We start from the raw sequence: 23621 nt of genomic DNA on the forward strand, positions 1-23621 counted from the left end.
TAGGGGTTCCAAAGGAGATCCTTACCGACCATTTGGGGACCCCCTTTATGTCCCAAATTATGGCGGACCTTTGTAAACTGTGACAGGTGAAACAGTTGAGGACATCGGTTTACCATCCTCATACGGACGGGCTGATCGAGAGATTCAACCGGACCCTGAAGTCAATGCTCAGGAAGGTATTCGATAAGGATGGGAAGAACAGGGATTGCATGTTGCCGTATCTGATGTTTGCCATTAGAGAGGTTCCTCAAGCCTCGCTGGGGTTTTCTCCCTTTGAGCTGGTATATGGGAGGCATCCCCCGGGAATCTTAGACATTGCCCGGGAAACCAGGGAGCACCAATCCACCCCGTATATTAGTGACATAGAGCACGTCACGGCAATGCAAGACAGGATAGCCACAGTCATGCCCATCGTCAGAGAGCAAGCACAGGAGCACCAGTGGCACACTTATAACCGGCAGGCTACCCTGAGGGAATTTCAACCGGGAGATAAGGTGTTAGTGCTGATCCCCACGGTAGAGTGTAAACTACTGGCCACATGGAAAGGACCATATGAAGTACTGGAGAGAATAGGAGAAGTCAATTATCGGATCCGACAGCCAGGTCGACGGCCCCAAGAACAGATTTATCACATAAATCTGTTAAAATCATGGAGAGAGAGAGAAACACTAATGGCCACATATCCCACACACACTCAGGAGACAGCCGAAGTAAATATCTCACCCACTCTGTCCCCAGCACAAGTACAGGAAGTAAAGACCCTGATCCAGAAGAACAGAGATGTGTTTTCAGAGGTACCTGGCCGAACTGAGGTTATGGCTCATGATATCGTTTCCCTACCTGGGAGAAAAGTGAGTATGAGGCCATATCGGGTACCCGAGGCTCGACGGGCCGCGATTAGAGCAGAGGCGGAGAAAATGTTGACAGCTGGAGTGATCGAAGAGTCACATAGTGAGTGGTCTAGCCCAATTGTGATGGTCTCCAAGCCCGATGGGTCTTTGCGGTTCTGTAACGACTTTCGGAAGGTAAATGAAATCTCCAAGTTTGATGCCTACCCCATGCCCCGAGTAGATGAACTACTGGAGAAAATTGGTAATGCTCGGTACATTACGACTCTTGATCTGACAATAGGGTACTGGCAAATTCCTCTGACCCCCAGGGCAAAAGAAAAGACAGCCTTTGCAACACCTGACGGTTTGTTTCAATACACCGCCATGCCATTCGGCTTACACGGGGCCCCAGCCACCTTTCAACGGCTCATGGACAAAGTCCTAAAACCGCACAAAGCATATGCCACAGATTATTTAGATGACGTGGGGATCTACAGCCCAGATTGGGAATCCCACTTACCCCGGGTACAGGCAGTGTTAGACGCCCTTAGAAAGGCAGGGCTCACGGCAAACCCTGCCAAGTGTTATGTGGGGTTAGAGGAAACAGAGTATCTGGGATACACTGTGGGAAGAGGGTTAATCAAACCCCAACATAAGAAGGTGAAGGCAATTAGAGAATGGCCGAAACCAGTAAATAAGAAGCAGGTTCGAGCCTTCTTAGGGCTGACGGGTTACTACCGGAAGTTCATCCCAAGTTATGCCACAGTGGCCGCCCCACTTACCGACATGACTAGAGCCAGAGGGCCAAACATGGTCAAATGGGATGAAAGGGCCACCAAAGCATTTAGGACATTACAGGAGGCTCTCTGCTGTAATCCAGTGCTGGTGGTACCAGACTTTGATGGAGAGTTTATGGTTCAGACAGATGCCTCAGAGGTCGGCTTGGGAGCAGTGCTATCCCAAGAGGTAGAAGGGGTGGAACACCCCATCCTGTTTTTAAGCAGGAAGCTGGAACCACGGGAAACCAACTACTCAGTCGTTGAGAAAGAGGCGCTGGCAGTAAAGTGGGCTCTAGAAAGCCTGAAATACTACCTGCTGGGGCGCCACTTCACCCTCATCAGTGACCATGCCCCACTCACCTGGATGCATAGGGCTAAAGAGAAGAACGCTCGGGTGATGCGGTGGTTTTTGAGTCTCCAACCGTTTCATTTTGACTTGAAACACAGAGCAGGGAAGGAAATGGGAAACGTGGATGGGTTATCCCGCATGCACGCATATTTTGCTGCGGTCCCGATCACTAAAATGGCCACCCGTGTCAGAACTACAGATCACAAAATGGCCGACCACCAAAACTACAAGTCCCAGAAGCAAGGGGAACCCTCCGAAGGTGGAGCCAACCCACAGATAAAGGGTCAAGAAAAACCAGGAAGAGAAGAAGAGAGTGCTGGAAGGATCTATGAACAATAGAGAAAGAGACAATAGAAATTGGCTGGATTTACCGTGTATGAGTTGGACTGTTTTGGACTTACCTGTTGGCGTTTGGACCTGGACCTACCGAGAACCCGATTCGTGTACCGAACCCTGCTATCCTTGACCTCGCCTACGGCCTGGGTGGACCAGGACGGAGAAACAAACACACAGGTACTGTCCTGTTCGAAAGAACTCTCATTCTTGGGTGATTTGGTGACAGTTTACCACTTAGTTTGTGACAAATGCTCCTAACCTTGAAGAGATTTGCCACAATATATATATATATATATATATATATACAGTGCCTTGCGAAAGTATTCGGCCCCCTTGAACTTTGCGACGTTTTGCCACATTTCAGGCTTCAAACATAAAGATATAAAACTATATCTTTATATCTAATATTCTCACTTTCCCGATCAATTTATTCTACAATTGTGTGTACATCTGTATATCTAGACTTAGATTTAGCTTTCCCTGAGTCGCCATACTGATTGACATATAAACAGCTGAACCTGCGCGTTTACCAAAACAAGACTGTGCATAATATGCGTCTCTTTACACCGGAGTTTACTACATGGATTGGTCTTCCAACACATAAACATTACATTGCCATTTACCACATCTCATTGGCTATCTACCCAGCTATATTTCAAGACGATCAGTGGTCATTGGGTTAAAATACAGTCAATCAACAAAACAGCAGTCTTATCATTGGTGCACAATGATGTCATTACTTGTTGTCTTCAAAAGTTTTCTTTCAGTCAATACTTCCAGCGAAATCACCCGAAAATCCCAGTGGCTAGATGTGCCAAGCTTATAGAGACATAACCCAAGAGACTTGCTGCAAAGGTGGCTCTAAAAAAGTATTGACTTTGGGGGGTGAATAGTTATGCACGCTCAATTTTTGTGTGTGTCTTATTTCTTGCTTGTTTTACAAAAAATGACTTTGAATCTTCAAAGTGGTAGGCATGTTGTGTAAATCAAATGATACAAATCCCCCCCAAAACTATTTGAAATTCAGGTTAAAAGGAAAAAAATAGGCAAAATGTCAAGGGGAGTGAATACTTCTGCATGCAAATGTGTTCCCAATACACACAAATCTAAGTAGGAATGAATTAAGACTACATACATATGGACGTGCGATGTCAGAGCGGAACGGACTAAGATAAAGTAGAATGATATAGAATACCGTATATACATATGACATGAGTAATGCAAGATATGTAAACATCATTAAGTGAATGAGATACCTTAGGAATAGTATAGAATACAGTATATACATATGAGATGAGTAATGCCAGATATGTAAATCTTATTAAAGTGACTAGTGTTCCAGTCCTTAAAGTGGCCCTTGATTTCTTGTCAATGCCTATAGGCAGCAGCCTCTAATGTGCTAATGATGGCTGTTTATAAGTCTGATGGCCATAAGAAGCTGTTTTTCGGTCTCTCGGTTCCAGCTTTGATGTACCTGTACTGACCTCCCCTTCTGGATGATAGGCAGTTTCTCGGGTGGTTAATTTCTTGAAACTCCCCATCCCGGATCCGGGTTTGTGACTAAAGCCTCAGGCTCATTAGCATAATGCAACGTTAACGATTTCTGAAAATCGCAAATAAAATGAAAATAATGCGTCTGCTCTCAAGCTTAGCCTTTTCTTAACAACACTGTCATCTCAGATTTTCAAAATATGCTTTTGAACCATAGAAATTGACTAATTTGTGTAAGAGTATGCAAAGCTAGCATAGCATTTTGAGTAGCATTTAGCACGCAACATTTTCTCAAAAACCAGATAACCAAATAAATAAAATCATTTACCTTTGAAGAGCTTCTGATGTTTTCAATGAGGAGACTCTCAGTTACATACCAAATGCGCAGTTTTTCCTGAAAGCGTCTGTGTGTAGGAGAAATCGTTCCGTTTTCTACATTGCGTCTGGCTACGAAACGAACCGAAAATTCAGTCACCTACAACGTAAAACTTTTTCCGGATTAACTACATAATATCGACCGAAACATGGCAAACGTTGTTTGGAATCAATCCTCAAGGTGTTTTTTCACATATCTCTTCATTGATATGCAGTTCGTGGAAGCTTGCTTTCCTCTCTGTATCGCATGGAAAAATACTGGCAGGTGACTTTTGCGCACCAATTTCGGCGCAGGACACCGGGCTGACACCTGGTAAATGTGGTCTCTTATGGTCAATCTTCCAATGATCTGCCCACAAATACGTCACAATGCTGCAGACACCTTGGGGAAATGACAGAAAGGGTTGACTCACTCCTCTCGCATTCACAGCCATATAAGGAGACAATGGAAAACAGAGCCTCAAAAATCCTTGTCATTTCCTGGATGCCATCTCATCTTGGTTTTGCCTGAAGCTCACGTTCTAGGGCACGCACAGAGAATATCTTGGTATTTCTGGACACGTCAGAGTGTTTTCTTTCGAATGGTATCAATGATATGCATAGTCAGGCATCTTTTTGTGACAAAATATCTTGTTTAAAACGGGAACGTTTTTCATCCAAAAATGAAATAGCGCCCCCATAGATGTAAGAGGTTAATGTCCTTGACGATCTTTTTGGCCTTCCTGTGACATCGGGGGATGTAAGTGTCCTAGAGAGCGAGTAGTTTGCCCCCGGTAATGCATTGGGCAAACCGCACGATCCTTGCGGTTGCGGGCGGTGCAGTTGCCATACTACGCGGTGATTCAGCCCGATGCTTTCAATTGTGCAACTGTAAAAGTTTGTGAAGGTTTTATGTGACAAGCAACATTTCTTTAGCCTCCTGAGGTTGAAGAGGCGCTATTGCGCCTTCTGCACCACACTGTCTGTGTGGGTTGCCAATTTCAGTTTGTCAGTGATGTGTACGCCAAGGAACTTTCCACCTTCTCCACTGTGGTCCCGTTGATGTAGATAGGGGGGTGAACCCACTGGGAATGTGATGAAAGAAATAAAAGCTGAAATAAATCATTCTCTTCTTTTATTCTGACATTTCACATTCTTAAAATAAAGTTGTGATCCTAACTGACTTAAGACAGGGAATTCTTACTGGAATTAAATGTTAGGAATTGTGAAAAACCTGAGTTTAAATGTATTTGGCTGAGGTGTATGTAAACTTCCGACTTCTACTGTATATGCTTGCTTTAAGGCAAGTAACACTGAAACACTGCACTCGAGCATCAGCTGTCTCCATAGCCAATGTGGGTAAGACCTTTAAACAGGTCAACATTCATAAGGCCGCTGGGTCAGACGGATTACGAGGACGTGTATTCCGAGCATGCGCTGACCAACTGGCAAGTGTCTTCACTGACATTTTCAACTTCTCCTTAACTAAGTCTGTAATACCAACATAGTCCCTGTGCCCAAAAACACTAAGGGAACCTGCCTAAATGACTACTGACCCGTAGCACTCATGTCTATAGCCATGAAGTGCTTTGAAAGGCTGGTCATGGCCCACATCAACACCATTATCCCAGAAACCCTAGACCCACTCCAATTGGCATACTGCCCCAACAGATCCACAGATGATGCAATCTCTATTGCACTACACACTGCCCTTTCCCACCTGGACAAAAGGAACACCTGTTTAAGAATGCTATTCATTGACTACAGCTCAGTGTTCAACACCATAGTGCCCTCAAATCTCATCACTAAGCACTCTGCAACTGGATGCTGATGGTAAGGGTAAGTAAAAACACATCCGCCATGCTAATCCTCAGCACGGGGGCACCTCAGAGGTGCGTGCTCAGTCCCCTCCTGTACTCCCTGTTCACTCATGACTGTATGGCCAGGCACGACTCCAACACCATCATTAAGTTTGCCGTTGACACAACAGTGATCACTGACAAATATGAGACATTCTATAAGGAGGATGTCAGAGACCTGGCAGTGTGGTGCCAGGACAACAACCTCTCCCTTAATGTGAGGAGGAGATGATTGTGGACTACAGGAAAAGGAGGACTGAGCACACCTCATTCTCATCGATGGGGCTACAGTGGAGCAGGTTGAGAGCTTCACGTTCCTTGGTATCCACATCACCAACAAACTCTCATGGTCCAAGTACACCAAGACAGTTGTGAAGAGGGCATCACAAAACCTATTCCCCCTCAAAGTTCTACAGCTACACCATTGAGAGCATGCTAACTGGTTGCATAACTTCCTGGTGTGGCAACTGCTCGGCCTCCGATTGCAAGGCACTACACAGAGTAGTGCATACGCCCCAGCCATCCAGGACCTCTATACCAGGTGGTGTCAGAGGATGGTTCTAAAAATTGGTGGTTCTAAAAATTCTGCTACCGCACGGCAATCAGTACCGGAGCACTAATTCTAGGCCCAAAAGGCTTCTCAACAGCTTCTAGCCCTAAGCCATACAGCTGCTGAACAGCTAATCAAATGGCTACCCAGACTATTTGCATTGCCCCCCCCTGTTACGCTGCTGCTATTCTCTGTTTACTCTTTATGCATAGTCACTTTAATTCTACCTACATGTACATATTACCTCTTACTTATTGTAGCTGGGGATTTTAACAAAGCAAATTTGAGGGAAACTCTACCGGATCTGATCACGACTCCATTTTGCTCCTCCCTCCCTATAGGCAGATACTCAAACAGGAAGTACCCATGCTAAGGACCTTTCAACGCTGGTCTGACCCATCGGAAACCACGCTTCAAGATTGTTTTGATCACATGGACTGGGGTATGTTCTGGGTAGCCTCTGAAAATAACATCAAAACCTACCCTAACCAAAAATGTGGTAAGATGGCAGCATTCACGCAAAACTGAAGGCGCAAACCACTGCATTTAACCATGGAAAGGTGACTGGGAATATGGCAGAATAGAAACAGTGTAGTCATTCCCTTCGTAAGGCAATCAAACAGGCAAAACATCAGTATAGAGACGAGTGGAGTTGCAATTCAACGGCTCAGAAACGAGACGTATGTGGCAGGATCTACAGACAATCAGACTATAAAGGGAAAACCAGCCATGTCGCGGACACCGACGTCTTACTTCCAGACAAGCTATACACCTTCCTCACCCACTTTGAGGATTACACATTGCCCCTGACGTGGCTCGCTCCCAAGGATTCTGGGCTCTCCTTCTCCGTGGCCGATGTGAGTAAGACATAAGACATGCAGGGTTCTCCAGAGGTTGGTGCGGTCTGCCCAACACATCACCAGGGGAAAACTACCTGCCCTCAAGTACACCTAAAGCAACCGATGTCATAGGAGGGGCAAAAAGATCATCAACAAACACCCGAGCAACTGCCTGTTCACCCCGCTTTCATCCAGAAGGCAAGGTCAGTACAGGTTCATCAAAGCTGGGACAGAGAGACTGAAAAACAGCTTCTATCTCAAGGCCATCAGATTGTTAAATAGCTATCACTAGGCGGCTTCCACATGGTTACGTACTGTAACTGCATCTTAGAGGCTGCTGCCCCATATACACAGACTGAAATCACTGGTCACACTGATAATGTTTACACATTTTTTGCTTTACTCATCTCATATGTATATACTGTATTTTAGTCTATGCCACTCCAACATTGCTCATCTTAATATTTATATATTATATAATTTTATATTCCATTCTTTTAATTTTAGGTTGTGTGAATTGTTAGATATTACTTTACTGTTGGAGCTTGAAACACAGCATTTTGCTACACCAAGCAATACCATCTGCTAAAAATGTGTATGAGAAATACAATTTGACTTGATTACATACATTTGACACTTCATTAGTTTGCGGCATGTAGAATCCTTTGTGAAAACTGGCCAACATTCAACTTTACAGGAAATTCAAAATGATGTGTTTAAATGTTTGACTGCATCCATAAAACAACCCATCCTTTGATATTAAGCAGGGCCCCTTGGAAAATGACCTCTGTCACCTGAAAAAACATCCCAGTAGTCTCGGAATGGAGTCTCTTAGTTAAGTGACATTTCTAGAGGGTTCAATTTCTCTCAGAATATCCAAAGTCCTGTGTTAACCCAAGGTAGCACATGATTAAACATTTGATCAGTGTGTTGTGTGTTGAAAGCCCCTCGTATAGATTTCACGAGGTAATGTGCTGTCCTCCCGGTTATGGAAAAGGAAATTAAGAATGAATAATGAAGTACACAACCAGTAGTGCCGAGTGAAAACGCAAGTCTTCTGATGTGGATGTAAACTCTCTGCACTATATGATCAAAGCTATTCATTTATGTACGGTCACAGCAGGGAAGTATTGAAGTTATTGATGATTGGGGTCTTAGAAAAAGGACAAATAATAACAATGTTTGATTATTAAAGCTGCTTCAACACTTTGAGTATGTGTTTTCTCTCTCTCGTGTAAAGATGGACCTTTTTTCTGCTACGTTATAATATTTGATTGGATTTATTTAGTCTAGTAGCTCAAAGCTCTTCATTCATGACCAATGTGTAGCACCCACCTGGTTGAACCAAAGGTATGAATAGGTAGCCATGATGGAATGAGGCCAGGTTGGGAATTATTTTTAAATTTTACCTTTATTTAACTAGGCAAGTCAGTTAAGAACAAATTCTTATTTTCAAAGACGGCCTAGGAACAGTGGGTTAACTGCCTGTTCAGGGGCAGAACGACAGATTTGTACCTTGTCAGCTCGGGGGTTTGAACTTGCAACCTTCCGGTTACTAGTCCAACGCTCTAACCACTAGGCTACACTGCCGCCTGAATACAGCAAGGACAACACTACTGTTACGATAAGTGCCATGAGATCCTAAATTATCGCAGAGAGTCATGAAATCCGTTTAACACTAGCAATCTGTGATGTTACATTTCCATGCACTTCTGTGCCATTGGTGAATATTCAAATCAAATATTAGTTGTCCTTGCTTTGTGTTCCTTGAGTCATGATTGCCATTCCATGAACACACAGATCCTCCTAGCTAACTAATGCAATGAGGTTGAAATAATCAATAATCAATATCATCAATGAACACATACAATTGAGGGATTTCAAAGTACTCCAACCTACTGTACACGGAGCAATACTGATAGACTGTAAGACTTGAATATGGATATTGGGTAATGAAGGTCATCATATACTGTAGATACACTACATGACCAAAAGTATTGTATATGGACACCTACTTGTCTCATTCCAAAATCATGGTTATTATTATGGAGTTAGTCCCCCCTTTGCTGCTAGAACAGCCTCCACTGTTCTAGAAAGGCTTTCCACTAGATGTTGGAACATTGTTGAGGGGACTTGCTTTCATTCAGCAACAAGCGCATTAGTGAGGTCGGACACTGATGTTGGGAGATTAGGCTTATCTCGCAGTCGGAGTTCCAATCCATCCCAAAGGTGTTCAATGGGGTTAAGGTCAGGGATCTATGCAGGCCAGTCAAGTTCTCCCACACCGATCTCGACAAACCATTTCTGTATGGACGTCGCTTTGTGCACAGGGGCATTGTCATGCTGAAACAGAAAAGGGGCTTCCCCAAACTGTTGCCACAAAGTTGAAACCACAGAATTGGATAGAAAGTCATCGTATGCTGTAGCACTAAGATTTCCCTTCACTGGAACTAAGAGGCCTAGCCCAAGCCATGAAAAAAAGCCCCAGACCATTATTCCTCCTCCACCAAACCTTACAGTTGGCACTATGCATTTGGGCAGGTAGTGTTCTCCTGGCATCCGCCAAACCCAGATTCGTCCGTCAGACTGCCAGATGGTGAAGCGAGATTCATCACTCCAGAGAACGCATTTCCACTACTCCAGATTCCAATTACGGCGAGCTTTACAACACTACAGCCGATGTTTGATTTGCACATAGTGATCTTAAGCTTTTGTGCGGCTGCTCGGCCATGAAAAACAATTTTATGAAGCTCCCGACGAACAGTTCTTGTGCTGGCGTTGTTTCCAGAGGCAGTTTGGAACGCAGTGAGAGTACAGAGGACAGATAATTTTTTAACCCTATGCGCTTCAGCACTCAACGGTCCCGTTCTGTGAGCCTGTGTGGCCTACCACTTCGGGCTGAGCCATTGTTGATCCTAGATGTTTTCACCTCGCAATAAAAGCACTTACAGTTGACCGGGGCAGCTCTAGCAGGGCAGATATTTGACGATCTGACTAGATGGAAAGGTGGCATCCTATGACGGTGCAACATTGGAAGTCACTGAGCTCTCCAGTCAGGTAAGGGAAGACCCCCATGAAATGGACAAAATTGAATGGCAACTTATTGGCTTTGGGTGAACCATATACACAATCGCAAATAGCACTCAAATTAATGGCAGTTCATCAAAACCATATTGCAACTGGAACATTACAAATGCCAAGTGAAATAAACCAAAAATCTTATAGGGGGTGATCGCGCTCCATCGTAGATGTTATATGGGAAATGGTCTCATTGTCAGGTCCCAAGGGTGAATAAAAAAATAAATAATTGGTCAATTATATATATATATATAGTAACCGTATGGACAAACATTTGTCTTATTTTATTGAGTTTGTCCATAAGGCCTATGTTTTGTCCATTTTGTCATATATGATCATAGGAAGTCGGCTTCCGAATCCAAAAGTCAGTGAACCATGTCCAAATGGCATATACACTGACCAAATGATATTTACCACTGTGTTAAGCCCTGAATCAACCTAGAAGGTCTATTTGTCATGTTTGATCATAAGAAATAAGAATTTCTCTTTGATGTTGATTATCCACGTCCATTTCGTAATGGGAAGTCCTTATGGACACAGTCAACTTGCAGAAGAGCATGTTCACACTGACAATACAGCATATGTGTAATGGACACTGTCCAATTGCTCGGTGGTGTTGATTTCAGCATGTCCATTTGGTGATGTTAAATACATTGGAAAGGTACAATTGTACACTGTCCATTTGCAATGTCTTGCAATGGATATTTACCATCACAAATTTGACATGCTCTAATGTAGTACAGAAATGTCCAATTGACTGGCTCGTTGAATTCGGGATGGCCGAGCAGTGATAGTGGTTCCTCTTTATCACTCTTTGGTGTTAATTTCAGCCTGTCCATTTGGTGATGGTAAATCCATCATTAACCATCATCAAACAGACATTGTATGATTTCTCTTAAATGACGATAGATAAATGGCTGGTTCTATTTTTCCTCACACCGTAGGTTTGTGTACTTTAACGTGAATTGGCCAAATTAGCGCTGTATTTCCGTTTTTAACCTTTAATCACAGAAAATGTGCATTAACTCAAGGAGCATTGAGGCCTCAAAGCAATCTTGTTTGGCCAAACCTGTGAGTTTCGTCTTTGCCGTTTATGAGAAATGGCCATGTCCATTTGGTGATGTTTTGTCCATTTGCCATAAGCAGCCAGTCGCCATCTGGTGGAATTTTCCGGTACAACAGAAAAATGTCACAAAAATGTATAATGCAGAAAAAAATGTCCTAGAGACTTTATTTGATGACTTCCCGGAAGACCGGGCCCTTGGAGACAATCTGAGGCCATCGGCCTATTTTAATAACACCATCAGATGTCTAGTAAGGGACCGCAAGTTCAAAACCCCCGAGCTGACAAGGTACAAATCTGTCGTTCTGCCCCTGAACAGGCAGTTAACCGACTGTTCCTAGGCCGTCATTGAAAATAAGAATTTGTTCTTAACTGACTTTCCTAGTTAAATATAGGTAACAAATAAAGTAATAATAAGATTCTCTGGTCTGATGAAACCAAGATTGAACTCTTTGGCCTGAATGCCAAGTGTCCAACCTGAAAGAGCTTGCAAGAACTCCCCAAATATAGGTGTCCCAAGCGTGAAGCGTCATACCCAAGAAAACTCAAGGCTGTAATTGCTGCCAAAGGTGCTGCAACAAGGTACTGAGTAATACTTATGTTAATGGGATATTTAAGCTTTTTATTTCTAATACATTTGCAAAAATGTTTTTGCTTTGTCATAAAAATGTATTCAAATGTATTTATAATACGGCTGTAACGTAACAGAATTTGGAATAAACCAAGGGGTCTGAATACTTTCCGAATGCGCTGTATACTTAAAGGATACAATTAGACAGAATTACCATCCAGAAATAGATTTCATCTGGAACAATTGGAGCCACTAGCTTGCCTTTGGCTTTGATACACATTTAGCAAGTCTCGCATAAGTACGGGGAAGGTTTGGGAGACAACGGGGCGTCAGTGACCATGGATTGGAACATGTGTTGCTAGACAGTTGCTGCTTGTATGAGTGTTTTTCCGTCTGCATTGCAATGCAGGTGTATTGTAGGTTAGTCGGTTGCTTTTAGTATGACTGCATTTTTCCGTCTGCAATACCATACAGATATACTGTAGATACAAATGGCTTGTTTGTGAGGAGGTGCGAGTTGATGAATTGCCTGCTGTAATTACAATGGTTTATTCAGCCACCATGTTTCATTACCGATTTCCACACTAGCGTTACATGGTCTTGTCCTTTGGGCGTTAGTACAAGGTCAAACCAAATAAAGATTGCTCCACCACGGCTTTCAATCTCTCCCTAACCTTTGTGATTTAATTAGGAGAGGGAAGTGTATTGATATTGTCAGACACATTTGAATATCAACATGGCTTTATATATTTTCAGCAAGAGCAAGTTAGACTCAATTGTAAAACAAAGCACAAGGAACATTGAATAGTTCATTTTAAAAAGTATGAGCCTTTGCGTTTCTAATCACTCAGTGTGAGTAATATTTCTAAATGACTATGTGCATTTAAATAGCTACTTTTCCTCATTTTGATCTATCGCATTTCAGTAGAATGACTAATTGATATTTACTACTCAAAAGTGCTTTAGCCTCTTCTTGAAATCCCCTTGCAGTGGGACAAATTATTAACGCTAAATTATGCTAATCTAACTCTACACTCTTGTTTCTGTTTTTGTCTTTCCTATATAGGATGATTCCCATGGCCATCAAAACATTTTTAGTCACCAACCTGGTCCAAGACATGCAGTACGACCTATGTGTCCTGGCTATCTGGGACGACACCGCCACCACCCTAACTGCCACCAACGTAGTGGGCTGTGTGCAGTTCATGACCCGTAACAACTACCCGCAGTGCCAGTCCCTCCAAAGCCAGTTCCTGGGCGGCACTATGATCCTGGTGATAGGTGGCATCATCGTGGTCACGCTCCTCATCTTCATCATCATCCTCATGGTTCGGTACAAAGTGTGCAGCAGCCCCCATTCCAGTAAGCTGCCAGTGGTTAGCAACACGTACTCCCAGACCAACAGTGGGAGTACGCAGGTCAAACCTCAGATCACAACCACAGTGGTGGTAATGCGAGATGAGATGGTGGAATTCAAATGTGGCTCACTCCAGAGCAGCCTCTCCTCGTCTTCATCTGACTCGTTGGACAGTCGCAAAACTAGAGGCAGATTAGGAAACGAGGACCAGTACAGTCTTCGAGACATCGAGTTCAGCACACTCCCCAGCACCAGTAATTGGAGGAGGCACAGGGGGCCATCATCAGCCAAGGCTAGGCCCAACTTGGACAACCTTTTAGGTGCTTTTGCCTCACTGGAGCTCCGGAGCTCAGCTACGACTAGGGACCAAGGGGCATCTTGTTCCTCCACCACCACCTCCAGTGCATTGGTGGCTGTGACCATGGCCCCTCCATCTGACAAGGAACCCTTGCTGGGCCGAGCCGAGTCCACCACCATGCTGGGGCGTTTTCTAGGCCTGCCCCAGGAAGGGAAGCCCAAGAGGAGCCACTCATTCGACTACGGCCACGTGGGTAGCAGCGGTGGCGCACAGAGCCTCAGCAACTACCCTCGTCACATCAGCAACATCTGGACTAAGAGGAGCCTGTCGGTAAACGGGATGCTACTGCAGTACGACGACAGCGAAGACGGTGAGGCCGAAGAGGTGCCATTCGAGAACTCAGAGTGGGTGATGGAGAGCACTGTTTGAGCACGGGTTCATGTCGGATTATGAGGTCAAAGGTCAAAAGAGAAACAGACTTTACAGAAAAAAAAACAAAGGACCGAAGAATTATTTGGAATAATACCACTGGGTCATCCACAGCGCTGTACTGCATGAAGTTCATCCATGTGAATACTATTTATTGTTCTTCTGTCCATGTAATTCTACCGAAACAAACACCCAAGTTGGTTGTTCCTAAGACCGTACAAATCAATCGGCAGGGTTGGCCACGCTCTCAATTTGCTGGCAGGGAAGACTGTCCCGCATTTGAAAAAATGTAAGCATTACGGAACAAAGCCCCTATGGAATTGTGTAGATACAGCATACAGTATATGGAATAATGCCCGAACCCTGGGAATTAATGTGGGAGTATCTTTGAGAAACAGGGGAAATAAAGGCGAGGAATTCAAAGTGGATATCCCGTGTCTTTATCTTTCGAGCTCTTTGCCAAGGGGATTTTCCTGAGACTGGCAAAGTAGATGTGCATCACAATGCTTTAGACCAGGGCTCTCCAACCCTGTTCCTGGAGAGATACCCTCTGTAACACCCCATTTGTAACTAACCTGATTCAGTTTATCAACTAGCTAATTATTAATAAGGTGCAATAGATTAGGGGTGGATTGAAAACCTACAGCTCTCCGGGAACAGCATTGGAGAGCCCTGCTTGAGACTCTCAGCATGAAAATGGGACTTCTTCAGTAGAAGCAATGGGAGAGCAAATGTGTAACAAAATGAATATTTTTCATGTTTCCTTTTTTTGTTTATATAATTTGTACTATTTATTTTAGAGGTCACCATTGAGAGTTCCACTTTATGAGTAAAGAAACAAAACAATATAAATGATAGTCAATCAAGAATAATATACTATATCGTTACCCAGTCCCCTCAGAAAGACAACATTTCATAACAGCCTAGTTTCTATTTTGGCACAAACATAGTGTATATCTAAGATTTCCTCTATCTGAAATTTATTTCAAAATTTATTTCAAAACATCAATGGTTGGTTCATTAGGGCAGTTGTGATAATAAAATATGTAGAGGTTGACTTTCAAACAGGTCACATATTCTACCTCAGGTTCTAAATTATATGAAATACATAGTCTGAATACAGTGGATTATTTCAGAAATAGCATATCATCTGAAAATAATCTTCCTTATGTCAATTTTCCGGGGAATAACTCAATACAATTATCAATCAAAACCCTTTTGGTGTATCGGCCATTGATATGTTTTGCCCCAGGATGATACACGAGCCATGTGTTACACAGTAGAGACTTATTGAGAACCCTCAACAATTTAAATGAATGTCATCATGCTGCTATAATCCAATACAAAAGGGAAAGAGAACGATATTCATCAACAAATGTATAAATAATTATACAGTGTCTGTCTGAACACACAGAACCATGTTGGTTTGTTTAAGTTAAAATATCAAACGTCTGAATTTATTGTATTAATTTGGAGTTTGGTTTATTTTCTCATTTCATCCTCTAATATTAGTCTATTGTCTCCACACTACAGTAACAGACTGTGACCGGATATTTATGAAGTTGCATAGGAACGTGATGAATTATAAAATGAGTTTCTATCTGAACTACTGCCTATGTGATCAACTCATAATGATGATTCCTCTCAGATCGTGTGCAGATTCTGATGCCTTTTAATGTTCTCTTTGACTCTCTGCTGCATTACAATATAGTTTTTTTCCCATATTTTTTTATTTGTTACTTCTCTTGATGTATACTGTTCCATATATTGACATTTTTTGTGCAATAACTATGGGTGAGAATGTAAAAGGGAAACTGTGCAGTAGTGCTTTTATTTTGTGGTTCAGTAGAAGTGAGAAGGGTGCTTTACTGTGGTTTATAACATGGAATGTGTTTAGTTGGCGCAATGGAAGGTGACGCTGTATAACGGAGCAAATAGAAATCTGGAATAAAAATGTGTCTGTTATAGATATTACAATTCTACATTCAATTTTGCGCGATCACCTTCCATTTTGCTAATCAACAACAACCCTATAAGTGTGTACATGACGTGAGAAAGTCATGATTCTGACCTGAGGTTGTAAAAAAAATAATAATAATACTATGTGTTTAAACATTTTTGCTACTAAAGATAAAATATGAAGAATTCCTAATAACCAAATGGTGTATATTCTTGTGTTTGCATTGCATCCGGTACAGTTTGAGAGTTGTTTTTCCCTCACAAGTTTCATTGAGTCATGCAATGACTTTCCTGGAGCTACATTATATTGTGCCTAAACAATTAACATGGTAAGACATTTTCCTAACATAGCTCTCAATGCTTTAGGCTGGGCAACAGACTGCCAGTTATGTTAGTTGTGAAGGCTAGCAATTTAGCCACAGGGAAATTGTTTGTAAGCAAACATTGTGGAGTGTTCAGTGCTATAACCGTGACAAGTGAAGGTTTTTGTGCGCAAGAGATTGTAGCAAATGCTAAATTGAAATGTAGGAAATAATTAATGCATTGCAGATACAGCAGACAACTCCGGTCTATGATTATTGTTGCCCTTATTACATTTGTAACTTATTACAGTACAGTGTGCAACTAAACATTCATCTTCACTGCTAACTAGCAACACTGGCCACTTCAACAAACGTGTCACATAATGGAATATATTATCACTGGATAGATTTAATCAGGAATTTAATCAGGAATTAATTTTAATCATATCTCCAACAACCATCTCATATCCAAATATGTGCAACATACACTGAGTGTGCCAAACATTAGGAGCACCTTTCTAATATTGAGCTGCACCCCGTTTTGCCCTCAGAACAGCCTCAATTTTTCGGGGCATGGACTACAAGGTGTCGAAAGCTTTCCACAGGGATGCTGGCCCATGTTGCCTCTAATGCTTACCACAGTTGTGTCATGTTTGCTGGATGTCCTTTAGGTGGTGCATCATTCTTGATACACACAGGAAACAGTTGAGCATGAAAAACCCAGCAGCGATGCAGTTCTTGACACACTCAAACCGGTGGGCCTGGCACCTACTACTTTACCCCTTTCAAAGGCACTTCATTCTTTTGTCTTGGCTATTCACCCTCTGAATGACACACATACACAATCCATGCCTCAATTGCCTCAAGGCTTAAAAATCTTTATTTAACATGTCCTGTCATTTACATTTACTGTCCCCTTCAGTGGATTTGAAGTGGATTTAACAGGAGACATCAATAGGGGATCATAGTTTCACCTGGATGCACCAGGTCAGTTTATGTGATTGAAATAGTTCCTAATGTTTTGTGCACTCAGTATATTGCCTTAATCTGACCGTTATAGCGATATGGTGGCACATGCTAGCCAAGTTTGTGTTGCATATTGGGGGGTTCGGGGTCAATACCCTTCTGGTTGTTACACAATATTGTATAAGAACTAGATGGTAACTTTAGAAGTAAAGTTGTGGGGCTTGCTAAATCTATTTAAAAAGAATTGTGGTAGTGACAGAAGTTTAAAAATGGTTACTTTGATTAAATTATTTTAAAAAATGAAATAATTTTTAATTCTCATCAATAGTCAGTAGATTTGGTCAGAAGTTGTGGTACGTAGTTATGTGGTTCAATAGTTGTGGTCAGTAGTATTGTGGTTGTGGTCAAAAGTTGTGTGGATATAGTCAGAAGTTGTGTGGTTGCGATCAGTAGTTGTGGTCCCTAGATATGGTCAGATGTTGTGTGGTTGTGGTCAATAGTTGTGTAGTTGTGGTCAAAGGTTTTCTGGTTGTGGTCAGAAGTTGTGTGGTTGAGGTCATTAGATCTGGTAAGCAGTTGTGTGGTTGTGTTCAGAATTTTGTGTGGTTGTGTTCAAGATCAGAACCTTTTTTTGTGTTCAAACGCCAGATTTGAGAAGCAGAGAAGTAGACGAAGATGTGAATGCTGACTTTTTGTCTAAGTCGTTGCAAAGTGGAATAATTAGCTAAATTGTGTCAAAAGTGACATGATTTCAAGTAGAGACAGGCAGTTGGAACTGATGATAACACAATGGGGATCTTTAGAATCATGATGAAATGCCATGATTGTGGGTTTGGGCCCCAAAAAAATGACAAAAATGTGTGCATGTCCCACAATAAAACAATTATTCCAATTTAGTTAATAAATTAGCCTTTTACTCATCAAGAAACAGTGCATAAAAACACCAGTACCTGATTTCACTTCCAAATAAAAAAAAATCAAGGAGAATACATTTATGAAGGAGAAAAAACAGCTTACTGCTGTGCAATGTCACATGCATCACTATCAATGAAGACTAGGGTGGGCTAATTTCTATTGTAGATTTTCTCAAATTGAAATAAAATAAAGTCGGTTCTGGAAGTATTCTAAGGGTGATTACTAGTTTTCATAATAATTATTAGAAGCACTAAACATACATTAAATGACCAAAAGACATCTCATTCCAAAATTGTTATTATTATGGAGTTGGTCCCCCCTTTGCTGCTATTACAGCCTCCACTCTTCTAGAAAGGCTTTCCACTAGATGTTGGAACATTGCTGCCGGGACTTGCTTTCATTCAGCCACAAGCACATTAGTGAGGTCTGGCACTGATGTTAGGCGATTAGGCCTGGCCCGCAGGTGGTGTTCCAATTCATCCCAAAGGTTTTTTCATGTTTTTTTACCCCCTTTTCACCCCAATTTCATGTTAATCTTGTCCCATCGCTCCAACTGCCGTATGGACTCGGGAGGGGCAAACCCGGAAGACGCTGGGCCAATTGTGCACCGCCTCAATGGTCTCTCAGTCACGGCCGGCTGCGACACAGCCTGGGATCGAACCAGGATCATCCCAAAGGTGTTTGATGGGGTTGAGGTCAGGGCTCGACGCAGGCCAGTCAAGTTCTTCCACACGACCTTGACTAACAATTTCTGTATGGACCTTGCTTTGTGCATGGGGTATTGTCATGCTGAAAAAGGAAAGGGCCTTCCCCATAGGGCCTTCCCCCCACAGAGATGGAAGCACAGAATCTTCTAGAATGTCATTGGATGCTGAGCGTTAAGATTTCCCTTCACTGGAACTAATTTGAACGGCTGATCTCCACATGTGTGGTTCCCATCATGATGCATGGAGGAGGAGGTTTGATGGTGTAGGGGTGCTTTGCTGTTGACACTGTCTGTGATTTATTTATAATTCAAGGCACACTTAACCAGCATGACTACCACAGCATTCTGAAGCGATATGCCATCCCATCTGGTTTGCGCTTAGTGGGACAATCCATTTGTTTTTCAACAGAACAATGACCCAAAACAACTCTCCAGGCTGTGTAAGGGCTATTTGACCAAGGAGAGTGATGAATTACTTCATCAGATGTCCTGGCCTAAACAATCACCCGACCTAAACCCAATTGAAATGGTTTGGGATGAGTTGGACCACAGAGTGAAGGAAAAGCGGCCAACACAGCATATGTGGGAACTCCTTCAAGACTGTTGGAATAACATTCCAGGTGAAGCTGGTTGAGAGAATGCAAAGAGTGTAAAAAGCTATCATGAAGTCAAAGGGTGGCTACTGGTAAGACAAGGACCGACGACTATGTATTTTTGTAAATAACAGCTGGTACACGATATCTATTGCTCGCCTGAGGAAGAGTATCTCATGATAAGCTGTAGGCCACACTATCTACCTAGAGACTTTTATATGCATTTTTTGCAGCTGTTTACATACCACCACAGTCAGAGGCTGGCACTAAGACAGCATCGACTTTCCTACTATGCCCTCAGACGAACCATCAAACAGGCAAACTGTCAATACCAGATGAAGATCGAATCGTATTACACCGCCTCTGACGCTCGTCGGATGTGGCAGGGCTTGCAAATCATTACAAACTACAAAGGGAAGCACAGCCAAGAGCTGCCCAGTGACACAAGCCTACCAGAAGAGCTAAACTACTTCTATGCTCGCTTCGATGCTGTTCCCTTAAGACTGTGTGATCACGGTCTCCGCAGCCAATGTAAGTAAGACCTTTAAACAGGTCTACATTCACAAGGCATCAGGGCCAGACGATTACCAGGACATGTACTGCGAGCATGCGCTGACCAACTGGCAAGTGTCTTCACTGACATTTTCAACCACACCCTGTCTGAGTCTGTAATACCAACATGTTTTAAGCAGACCACCATAGTGCCTGTGCCCAAGAACTCTAAGATAACCTGCCTAAATGACTACCGACCTGTAGCACTCACGTCTGTAGCCATGAAGTGCTTTGAAAGGCTGGTCATGGTTCACATTAACACCATTTTTCCAGAAACCCTAGACCCACTCCAATTTGCATTACCGCCCCAACAGATCCAGAGATGACGCAATCGCTATTGCACTCCACACTGCCCTTTCCCAGCTGGACAAAAGTAACACATATGCGAAAATGCTATTTATTGACTACAGCTCAGCGTTCAACACTATAGTGCCCTCAAAGCTCATCACTAAGCTCAGAACCCTGGGACTAAACACCTCCCTCTGCAACTGGATCCTGGACTTCCTGACGGGCTGCCCCCATGTGGTAAGGGTAGGTAACAACACATCCGCCACGCTGATCCTTAACACAGGGGCCCCTCAGGGATGAGTGCTCTGTCCCCACCTATACTCCCTGTTCACTCATGACTGCATGGCGAGGAACGACTCCAACACCATCATTAAGTTTGCAGATGACACAATAGTGCTACGCCTGATCACAGACAACGACGAGACAGCCTATAGGGAGGAGGTGAGAAACGTGGCTGTGTGGTGCCAGGACAACAACCTCTCCCTCAATGTGATCAAGACAAAGGAGATGATTGTGGACTACAGGAGAAAGAGGACCAAACATGCCCTTATTCTAATCGATGGTGCTGCAGTGGAGCAGGATAAGAGCTTAAAGTTCCTTGGTGTCCACATCACCAACAAATAAACATGGTCCAAGCACACCAAGACAGTCGTGAAGAGGGCACGACAAAACCTATTTTTCCCCCAGGAGACTGAAAAGATTCAAAAGATTCTACAGCTGCACCATTGAGAGCATCCTGACTGGATGCATCACTGCCTGGTATGGCAACTGCTCGGCCTCCGACCGCAAGGCACTACAGAGGGTAGTGCGAACAGCCCAGTACATCACTGTGGCCAAGCTTCCTGCCATCCAGGACCTCTATACCAGGCGGTGTCAGGGGAAGGCCCTAAAAATGTCAAAGACTCCAGCCACCCTAGTCATAGACTGTTCTATCTGCTACCGCACGGTACCAAGCGGTACCGGAGCGCCAGGTCTACATCCAAGAGGCTTCTTAACAGCTTCTACCCCCAAGCCATAAGACTCCTGAACATCTAATCAAATGGCTACCCAGACTATTTGCATTGCCCCCCCCCTTCCCCTTCTTTTACACCGCTGCTACTCTCTGCTGTTATCATCTATGCACAGTCACTTTAATAACTCTACCTACATGTACATATTATCTCAAATAACCTGTGCCACCGCACATTGACTCTGTACCGGTATCTCCTGCATATAGTCTTGCTATTGCTATTTTACTGCCTCTCTTAAATTACCTGATACTTTTATTTCTTATTCTTATCCAGATTTTTTCAACTGCATTGTTGGTTAGGGGCTCTCAGTAAGCATTTCACTGTAAGGTCTACTACACCTGTTGTATTCGGCACATGTGACTAATAAAATGTGATTTGATATGTTTAAAACTTTTTTGGTTACTACATGATTCCATATGTGTTATTTCATAGTGTTGGTATCTTCACTATTATTCCACAATATAGAAAATAGTAAAAATAAAGAAAAACCCTGAAATGTGTAGGTGTGTCCAAACTTTTGATTGGTACTGTAGTTTGGGATAATTAACAGTAGCAGCAGTGTATGTGATGAGTCAAAATAATTTGTGCAAAAAGTGTCAACCGGACAGTTAAATAGTTAACCAATAGCTATCTGGACTAACTATTTATCAGTCTTATGGCTTGGGGTTAGAAGCTGTTCAAGGTCCTGTTGGGTCCAGATTGTTGCATCAGTACTTCTTGCCTTGCGGTAGTAAAGAGAACAGTCAATTACTTGGGTGACTGGAGTCTTTCACGATTGTATGGGCCTTCTTCTGACACTTTCCAGGTTTAGAGTTCCTGGATGGCAGGGAGCTTGGCTCCAGTGATATACTGGGCCATACGCACTACCCTCTATAGCGCCTTGCAGTCAGATGTCAAGCAACTGTTGTTTACGAAGCATGTGACAAATACATTGTGATGTGATTTGACATAGGGCTGAGGTTCAGGGTACATATGGCTGAGGGATCATAGGGTGGACCCCCACAGATACTCAGACGAACTGGAAGAAATAGAAATGTTGGGACCAGTACCATGTGGAATAACACTGCATAACATCGAGTGGCAAGATACTGTAGTTAGCTATGGCCAAATGACTTATACAAAGGCTTTTGCGGCAGCATTTCTCCTACCAGTTTACATATTTTCCAGGGAGGTTCGCCACTGAATTAAATGTTTGGTATTGTCATCAGACCTTGCAACAGTAAGAAATCCTTTCCACCATTCTGGTGGAGACAGAGACCAGGGACCAGAGAAGGGTGGATTCCTGTGTTAATTTGTCTTGAGAAGACAGAGCCATAATTTCCTACACTGCCACTGATCTCGCAGGAATGAATGTTCTCCTGGTAATATTCTACAATGTTTACACTTGTTTCATGAGAGCAAAGAATCATGATAACGAAAATATTGCCCTGGCATTATGCATGCACGGAGCTTTTGATCACAATTTAAACATCCCCTAGACCCCCCACCCCCCCACACACACACACTCAATTTCCATCTCTCTCACACACACCTGAACTCTATATATGCAATTCTGTCTCTTTTTCTTGTTAAAGTATATAGCCAGGGGACCTTTGTCTGGGCTAAGGAAAGGATCAGTGCAGTACTGCTGTTCTAAAGTGAGCCTGCAACTTAATCCAAGACTGAGGCCTCCAGGGTACCACTAGAGTCTGTAAAAGAACTACTGAAAAGTACCAAGGTTGCATCCCAAATGGTACCATTTTTCCTATAAAATGCCCTGGTCAAAAGTTGTGGGACACAGACCATGTTCTTAGAAATATTAATCTAATTCCTGGATATGGAAAAGGGGAATCAAAATTTTATTGAAATTATGGGGTCCTGTGTGGCTCAGTCGGTAGAGCATGGCGCTTACAACGCCAAGCGTCGTGGGTTCGATTCCCGCTGGGGCCACCCATATGCAAAAGTAGTGGCCCCAGCCGACTTGTAAGTCGCTTTGGACAAAAGCGTCTGCTAAATGGAATATATTATTATTATGTATTGAAACTATTTTCAACTCTTTCAGTCAATAGTAAAAATATTTATAATAATTTTGTTCATTTGATTCAGTAATGATCAAAGCATGCATGACCCCAATGAACTAACAACTCAAAACAATCAAGATTCTACAA

At 42.9% G+C, this 23621-nt stretch overlaps 1 protein-coding gene and 1 non-coding gene across 2 annotated transcripts in view; both read left to right on the forward strand.

The window, feature by feature from the left end:
* LOC135526146 (leucine-rich repeat and fibronectin type-III domain-containing protein 2) overlaps positions 1-16334 on the forward strand; it is an 85306-nt gene extending 68972 nt beyond the window's left edge. The window contains exon 4 of the mRNA XM_064954272.1: positions 13166-16334. Coding sequence (XP_064810344.1) covers positions 13166-14183 — 1018 coding nt within the window. The 3' untranslated portion in view covers positions 14184-16334. The remainder of the gene's footprint in view (positions 1-13165) is intronic.
* Positions 16335-23327: 6993 nt separating this feature from the next.
* On the forward strand, positions 23328-23403 carry trnav-uac (transfer RNA valine (anticodon UAC)). The gene has a single exon. It is a non-coding gene; the product is annotated as a tRNA-Val (tRNA).
* The last annotated feature ends 218 nt before the right edge of the window (positions 23404-23621 follow it).

Source organism: Oncorhynchus masou, chromosome 32 (genome assembly GCF_036934945.1).
Source record: "Oncorhynchus masou masou isolate Uvic2021 chromosome 32, UVic_Omas_1.1, whole genome shotgun sequence".
Lineage (NCBI taxonomy): Eukaryota > Metazoa > Chordata > Actinopteri > Salmoniformes > Salmonidae > Oncorhynchus > Oncorhynchus masou.